We start from the raw sequence: 9,105 nt of genomic DNA on the forward strand, positions 1-9,105 counted from the left end.
AAACCAGTTAAAACAGCTTATCGAACCTACCGGATGGAAATCTATGTAATCGATTAATGGTGCCATACCATAACGCAAACGCCATAACAATACCATAGCCAACCAATTGATTTTGGTTTCTTGCCATATCCATAACCTAAAAATATTTGAGTTTTGTGTTTTCTGCATTTTTAAGAAATTTTCACGATTTTTAGGTTAAGGCACACATTGGAGATGGTTATGGATATGGGTATGGTTACGACTATGGCGTTAGGGTTAAGGAAGTTTAATTAGCTCTTTAAAAGGAAGAAAATAGAACCACTTACACATTTTTCACGTTTTTCAGTGATAAGAGCGCTGCTTGTGACAGAGACGACTGGCACATGCCGTTGCCTATCGATATTTTTCTTTAATCTATCGGAGTTCACTGAACACACTGCGCAGGGACATTAAGATCAGCTGACTGTAATTTTATGATTAGTTTGGATTTGTTAGATATAAACAAAAACATTTTTTGTTTATTGCCAGTTTAGTGCGCGAATTCTGATAATGTCCTTATTTCCGGCTTATTCGCTCGCTGACAAGGATGTCAGCAGAGACACAAAATCCGAAAATAGTGAGGAACCGACGTCTAGTTGGCTGGCAAACAACAGCTTCCCGTTAGAAAACGATGACATCAAAAATATAGGAAATATGGAATTTTTCGAATCGATTAGCAGTACCAGCCTTGAAAATGTAGAGGAGCCACATACAAAACCACACAAAAAGAAAAAACATAAAACGAAGAAAAAGAAGCATAAAGAAAGCAATAGGACTGAAGTGCAGCTTTCGTTGCCTACAGTTGAATTTAATGGTAGCGAAGAATATTATGTAGATAAAACTAAAGTGCAACTTTATCTCACAGTACGCACTTTACATAAACCTGCATGTCCACGCTATCGCCGTTCATTTAGCGACATCTTGGGTGGAACGCAACGTAGTTATAATAATAAGAAAGATAAACATGGAAAACGGTACTACCAAATAAAGTTAGCAAATTTAAGAAGTGAAGTTAGCAATGATACTATAGATGCTTTAGATGAAAATGAGTATACTGCGCGTCTCGGCCAATTAAATCGTAAAACGCTAGAGTTACATTGTGATCTAAAGATATGGCAAGATTTACTAGCATTGCAAGATCAAAATCCATACAAATGGTCACGGCTTTTATTGGCTGAAGAAAAATTGGATATAATTAATCGCGCATTAAATAGATTTCCTCGCAATGAACAATTATATAAACACTATATTGATATAATAAACGCAACGTATCCTTCATTTGAAGTAACAAAAATGTTAGATCGTTTACTTAGTAAAGATCCTTACAGTTACACCTTATGGACTGCACAAATAATGACAACCCAAGGTTCAATGGCTCGTTGCGTGGTACCAGACGTATTGCGTATATATGAGCGTTGCATGTCAAAAATGCATCATGTCCAAGATATGAGAAAAGGAGCCTTAGCTGTAGTCACCAATATCGATTCAGATAATATAATGCTGCGGTTATTCAATAATTGCGCGCTTTTTCTTCGTCAAGCAGGACTTTATGAACAATTCATTGCATTATTAAAGCTTGCTTTAGAACTGAACGTTTCAACCGATCATCTTCAAGCGTTTACACCTGTGGAATCTGATCAAAATACATTGATTGAATACGAGGAACTTATCTTGCAGTCGGGTTTACCTATGAATGAGATATGGCTACGCATCGAAAAGTTGCGTCAAGGTTTCAGCTTTTTACCATGTCCAGAGTCGGCTAAATGCAATGATCCACAGCGTATTGTTTTCAATGAAGACATTTGTCATTACATCTATCCATTGAAATCACGGGATAACTCGTTTTATTTAATTTTATTAATATTAAGATTGCTTAAAGTACCATTCATACAATGTGATGGCATGGCGGAAAAGTTCAGCGCACATTTGGAGCGTATAGGCGATTCTGATGCAATTGAAGATATATTAGCAGTTTGTTTACAACGAAATTTTACAATTTCACAAAAATCGCAAAACGAGTTTCAACTCGGTTTATATACTTTGGCTAAAGAAATGACTGTTAGTCCAACATTTTTAAGTAATACAATTGGACATGAAATCTATGTACGTTGCATAAAACAGTTTTTGCTTGATTGTGCCGCCTCATACGAAAATATAGATAAAAGGAAACGTGAACTATTTATTGCACTTTGGTGTCGTTTTGAACGTTTATTATTGATACTTGAACGCTGTAGTTTAAAATTAACTGCTGATTATGTAAAAGCAGCACGTAAACGTTTTAAAAATTTACTCAAACAATTACCAAATCGTAATGTTCTTCTTTTATATACTGAATTTGCTATTTTCGAATATGAAATATTAGAACACCCCAAAGAATTGGATGTAGCGCAAAATATATTTGAAAATGTAATCACCACACATTCTTCAGAAGAAACGCAAACCTCTGATCTATGTTACACTTATGTAACATATGCAGAAATGCTTATCGGCTGTAATAAAAAAGACAAAGCATTAGAAATACTTACCGCGTATGCTTTAGATGATAGCATAAGAAATAAGACAGTGATTGGCACCGGAAAAAAGCTTGCGGCACTTCAAAAGATATCCGATAAGTTAGAGCAACATATTACAATCGAGAAAAATGTTGAGATTATGATATTAGAACAATATTTACTACCTGACTATTTGGTATCATTATTAAAAGTGCGCATACTAATTCATTGTTTGAGTGGACAAAAATTGGAAGCAATCAAATATCTAGATAAACTACTCAACATATTCCGTAGAGATAATGATCGACATATTTTTTTACGCGAACAAATTATGGAATTATATGTTGTTGTATTACAAATGGCTTGTCCAAATTGTGTGGTCCCCAACACATTGGTAAGAAATAAAGTGTATGTTGCATTAAATGAATTTCCTCGCAACCTATTTCTACTGCAACATTGTGGCATGTTAAGCTCGGAGCCTTGGTTTCGTACTCGCACTGCAATCCTAAGTGTCCAACCAACAATACTGTCAGTTACATTTCTAATTGTTTTAGCTCGTTATAGATATATTCAAACAAATGCAGATATGTTATTGTTTGCCAATGATGCAACGCAGGTTATTGAATGGGATAAACGTTGTAGCGAACTTATTGTACGTAATCGTATATTGCATATATTTAAGAGTTTAGCTAATGATGGTCATATGCCCCAAAGCACATTGAAAACAGCCTTATTGCGAAATTCATTATTTTGGCGTCTATACATACGTTTTTTATCGGATCAGTGTACCGATTTTGAGATCAGTAAAAGGTGTCTTTTAACGGCTTTAGACGAATGTCCATGGAGTAAGGCTTTGTATTTAGATGGCGCGACATTTGTCCCACAAGAGCTAACACATTTACAGGATTTGATTATTGAAAAGCAATTACGTATATACGCACTTCCCGAGGAGCTTGAAATTCTCCGTGGAAATTAAGAAACTAACATTTTTTTATGTTTCAGTTATAATTCGTTATTGTAAATACACAAATATGTATGTATTAATTTTTAGAGTTATATAATATTAATAAAAAAATAATTTAAGTATGTTTAATGCTTTCTAATATTTTGATGTTTTCGTAAGTTAGATAGATAGATATTAAAGGCGACTACTTTTGCTGCTTTTCATTAATACTTTAAAAGTATTACTCCCAGATATAATCATAGACTTCAAAACAACAGATATACATGTCTACCTGATTTTTATAGTTAGTCTAGTGGTCTCATCCGGAAACAATCATTGGTTGAAGAGTTTTATTATTTATTATTATTATTATTAGCTTCTTTATTTAGCCGTAGCTATTTAAAACTTTCAAGTACAGTTTAGTAGTACAAAATCGGTAATCTTAGCAATAGCTAATTGGCTCATTATGAGCTATAATGTTCTCTAATATGATATATTATCAGTCTTTTGAATACATTAATATTTCTTTCGTTTTTTATATTGCTTGGCAATTCATTAAAAAGTTTTAGGCCTTTATACATTAAAACATTTCGTGCCTTATTGGATTTATAAAATTTAATTCTAAAATCATTCTTGTTCCTTAAGCCGTAGGGTTGCACATCTTCTACATATGCTATTTGGCTCGTTAAATACTTTGGTAGTAGGTGATATTTCATTTTAAACACAAAAAGAAGTACGTTCATAATTGTTCTTTGATTGATATTTAACCATTTCAGAGTTTCTAACATATATGTGATTGGTGTCAGCCTATTACATAATAGTATGCACCGCATCCCTTTGTTTTGTAGTTTTTGCAGCCTGTTTTTCATCTGTGTGGATCCCAGGAATAAAATGGTCGAACAGTATTCAAAATGTACTGCGCTGTTGATAGGTATATTTTTGCGAATTCTATGGAAAAATCTAATTTTTTTCGAGATTTTTTTGTCGATGACTATGCCTAGATATTTAATTTCGTCAACTTTATCTATTATTTCATCATTAACTATAATATTACCTTCCGATTCGCCGTTGATTACAATTGCTTTCGTTTTTTTAACGTTGAGTTTTAGCTTGTTCATACTAATATAGTTATAGATAAATTTTAAGTTATAGTTCAACCTAGCAATACACTCCTGACATGAATTTCCGGTAGTATATAGTAGTGTATCATCTGCAAATTGACAGATTTCAACTCCTTGTAGTATATTTTCCATATCATTAATATATATTAGGAACAGAAGAGTACCAAGCACTGCACCTTGTGGTACGCCTAGTATTATTTGTGCAGGCTCTGAGACGCCTTCTGCGACTTTCGTGCGTTGCCATCTGTTACTCAAGTAGCTTTCGAACCACTGATTTTCGACTCCATCAATTCCATACCTTCTCATTTTCTCTACCAAAATACACCTGTCAATTGTTTCGAATGCTTGCTTGAAGTCCAGAAATACAGCAGCTATGCATTTTCCCTCATTCATTTCTGATTTCCAGTTAGAAATTACTAAATTTAACGCTGTCTCACAGCTATGTCGCTGCCGGAATCCTGATTGGTTTTGGGATATCAGTTGATTCTTCTCCATATAGGCTTCCAATTGCTTGTGTACCACTTTCTCACGTATTTTACTCTCGGTCATTAACATATTAATTGGTCGAAACTCTTCTGGATTCACCGCGTTTTTTACTTTTTCCACTGGTACCACCATGGACATTTTCCAGTTGCTGGGAAATTCACCACTCTTTAGAGAATTAATAATAATTTTCAGGAGGGTTGCTCCTATTTTTTCGAAGGCGCACAGTATAATTTTTGTCGAGACGCGGTTGTAATCTTTTTATTGTTCATGACTTTAATAACGCTAAAGAGATCGTTTAAGTCCAATGTTTTAAATTTAAATTGCGTTCCACATGGCTTAACATAGTTAGTATATGACACTTGGGGAATATCTCTGTTGAGCTCTTCAACACTTTCTATAAAAAATGTATTAAGCTCATTAGCTATTTCCACTTTATTTTTTAGTTCATGGCCTTTCACAATTATTTTGCCTATTTCAGTTCTTTCTTCGTTTAATACGAGTTGCTTTATTGTTCTCCACATTGCTTTTTGGTCTTTTGAAGTATCAAGTTTATTAGATATATGTTTGTTTCGCGCACTTTGGAGCTCCTTAGTATAGTAGTTTCTATAATCTTTATAATTTTGCCAATCCGCAAACGAATTGATCCACCTGGCTAACTTGTATAATTGTATTTTAGTATGCTTCATTTTGCGTAGATTGTTCCCAAACCACCCATCAAACTTTTTCTTTTTTGTAACCATTTTAGTAGTGATCATTTTATCAATGGACTCTTTTAGTTTATTACTTAAAATACTAGCCATGTCGCTTAGACCTCTATTGCTCCTCATAATATTTTCAAAATTTGTATCTTGCAGTTGTCTTATCAAAAGATCCTTATCAAATTTGAATTTTTGAACAGTAATTTTTATTTTATCACGGTTAATTTGCCGGTTTTTTAGATTTATCTCAATTGATTCGTGGTCACTTATTTTATAGTTCATGTTCACCTTAGCTTCAACATCAGGCATATTAGTCACTACGTAATCAATCAATGTAGCGCTAGTAATCGTAACTCTTGTTGGTTCTGAAACAACTTGCGTAAACGCATTGTCTGAGACTGCTTGAAAAATTTGCTGCTTGTATGCGCTGTTTACTAGCCAATCTATATTAAAATCACCCATTATTAGCGTTTCACTAGCAACATCACTAAATTGATCTATTTTTTCGTTGAAAGTCACAAAATACCCTTTCTGGACAGATTTGCCTGTATGGCGATCTATACAGTCCTTGGTTGTTTGTATTTTTACGTGTTACTTTTATAGTTAGACACCATATACTTTTTCCGATTGCAATTTCTTCTATCATTTCAAATTGCCACTGCGTGCTTACATAAAAAATACACCTCCTGTATGATTCGATATACTATCACATCTCACTAATTAATAGTCACTGAGTTTTATTTCATTGTTTTGTATGTTATTTGTAAGATGGGATTCAGTTACGCAAATAAAATCAAATTGCTCTTCAACTGAGATGGCTGCGAGTAGATTGAAATGCGCCCTGATACCGCCAATGTTCAAATACAAACATTTTATATTAGACGTTAATTGCTAATACTGAATCCTTTCAGATTCAATTTTTAATTTTTTTTGTAACGATTGACAACAAGTATCTCTGCAGTCATGATTTATGCACAAGCTACTTAGATTAAACCTTTGTTTTGCCTTCACACAATTAACACATCTCAACACATTATTTGTACACTGACGATCCGTATGGCCCTTTTCACCACACTTGGCACATATTTGTTCCTTTTCTTTACATACTGCAGCTTTTTGATTAAAACCCCAGCACTTAAAACATCTTAAAATATGATTAATCTCATACACTTTGCATCTATCCCATTCAACGTTTATTTTTTTTAAACTCATGATCTTCTCGAACCCCTGTCCATCTATTTCCAGTAATGCATTGTGAACCGCTGGATTTTTGTGGGATTTATATATCTTTAAACATTTCATATAGCTATCTTTCAAATTGTTTTGCTTTTTATGGCGTTTACGATTACCTCTCCTTCCAGCATTTCACTCAGACCACTTATTAAAATTTTTGGTTTTCTCATATTTGGTAATTGGATATCATGTTTTTCGCTCACTTTTTCTTTAATATCGTTAACTAATATCTTTCTTGCTTCATCCATTTCGCATCGTATTGCCACTGCTCCGTTTTGTCTATTAGCTATTCCGCTCATACCTACACTCAATTTTGATGGCTGAATTATTGTTTTTACTTCTTTCTTCGTTACTTCACTTTCTTGATTTGCTTTTGGCTCAAAATGACAGGTGCTTTTCCCGCCACTCCACCTTTTAATTTGTCTGCGTGAAGGCTCCATTACTGATACTTAGCATAGACTTGACTTGGCTTGCGAACTGTCACTTACAGTTCTGTTAAATTAACATTGCATGTTACTGATTACTCAAAACTTAACTTGACTTAGAAGTCTGTTGAATTTTGATTTTCTATGTAAGTTCTAAGTGACGTTTACATTTTGAGATGCCATTTGTTTGTTTCCATTTCATTTTGACATTTTGTCATACAAATTGACATTTATTTAAAAATAAATTTCAACGCTGATTATGATGCCAGATTTTATGCGCCAAGTGGAGTATAATCGTGGCTAAGTTGCCAAGTTTACGCCAAGTCAAGTCAAGTCTATGCTAAGTATCAGTAATGGGGGCTTAAGTCGCTCTTACTTCGACCCGGCTCTCTTTATTTTGGTCTGTGATTATCTTTTTAATTTGCTTTACAGTTTCATTCACTTTATTTATTTTTTCCTCCACGATACTTTCACATTTTTTTTCATTATCTTTAATTAAACTTATCAACTCTTTGTAATTATTATGCGCACCATTAATGTAATCAATGCATGCATCACATAAAAATTTTAAGTTTGAATGCTTTAACAAGGCATCCGTCTCATACCAAAGAGATAAATATAATAAGAGTCGTCACTCGTTATTTTTTAGGCATTTACTCGATGTAAACTGTGAGGTAGTCGCTACTTTTTTTTTGGGCGAGATGTTTATAAATGTCTTCCATGGTTCAACTATATACAGGTTGGCTCATCTGTAAAGCAACAAAATATGTCTGTTCAAATTGTCAAAATCTGTGTATTGGTGTTGGTGCGAATGGTATCGAATGGAAACATAAAACTTAGCAGTTTTTGTATGTGTAAGTAAAATGTTGCCAATGTGTTGGTTTCATTTTGAGTTTGCCATCTCCTTTTGACAATCCCTTCGACCATGCAATGACATAAATAAAATCAGCTGATGAGATGAGCCAACCTGTACATAATTGAACCATGATGTCTTCTATACATTTTCATGGGGTATTTGTGTTTATTTTTCCGACTGTATTGAATTAATTATTTAATTCTCTTTCCAAAAAACACGTTTGCATAAAGTGACAACACCGCATGGATAAATGGAAGGCAATTCAAAAATATCCCTCATAAAACAAAAGTAGCGACTACCTCACAGTTTACATCGAGTAAATGCCTAAAAAATAACGAGTGGCGGCTCTTATTATATTTATCCTCTTTGCTCATACTTGGAAAAACCAATACATTTAATGTGAAATACGCCTCCACAGTTTTGTACACAATGCTGTTAAAGCATTTGTAAGGCAGTAGTTTGTCAAGGCGTATGAACAACTTTTTGGAATTGAAACAAGGAAGGAAAATTGCATATTTCGGCCATTTCTTAATTGCTTTACTGAATAACTTTTAGCGACAATGTGGCAATTCAGAAGGCGTCTTAAAGTCTTATTTAGTATTTTTTAAATACAGCTCTTGTACACTACAATGAGCTGTATGTCGTATTTAAATACTCCCGTAAGGCTATCAGTAAAAATCTAAATTTATTAAACCGCTTACCTTTTTAATAGTATTTAACATTTTTCAGATATCGGGGCAGCTTTTAAGCTAGGGTCTAAAAATTATTTAGAATTCGAAAAGATGAAGGAGGTATTTTATAACATACATAAGTCCTGGTACTTAGTGGGGATG

The 9,105-nt window shown here is 33.7% G+C and overlaps 1 protein-coding gene across 1 annotated transcript; it reads left to right on the top strand.

Annotated features, from left to right (window-relative positions):
• The first annotated feature begins 433 nt into the window (after nucleotides 1-433).
• Nucleotides 434-3,691, top strand: LOC137249559 (nuclear exosome regulator NRDE2). The gene has a single exon (XM_067781188.1). The coding sequence runs from the start codon at nucleotides 529-531 to the stop codon at nucleotides 3,484-3,486; it is 2,958 nt and encodes a 985-aa protein (XP_067637289.1). The 5' UTR covers nucleotides 434-528; the 3' UTR covers nucleotides 3,487-3,691.
• Nucleotides 3,692-9,105: the final 5,414 nt, after the last annotated feature.

This window comes from Eurosta solidaginis, chromosome 4 (genome assembly GCF_040869045.1).
Source record: "Eurosta solidaginis isolate ZX-2024a chromosome 4, ASM4086904v1, whole genome shotgun sequence".
NCBI lineage: Eukaryota > Metazoa > Arthropoda > Insecta > Diptera > Tephritidae > Eurosta > Eurosta solidaginis.

Excerpts from the sequence above, each read along its gene's own strand:
- LOC137249559 (XM_067781188.1), top strand. The coding sequence starts at position 529 with ATGTCCTTATTTCCGGCTTATTCGCTCGCTGACAAGGATGTCAGCAGA.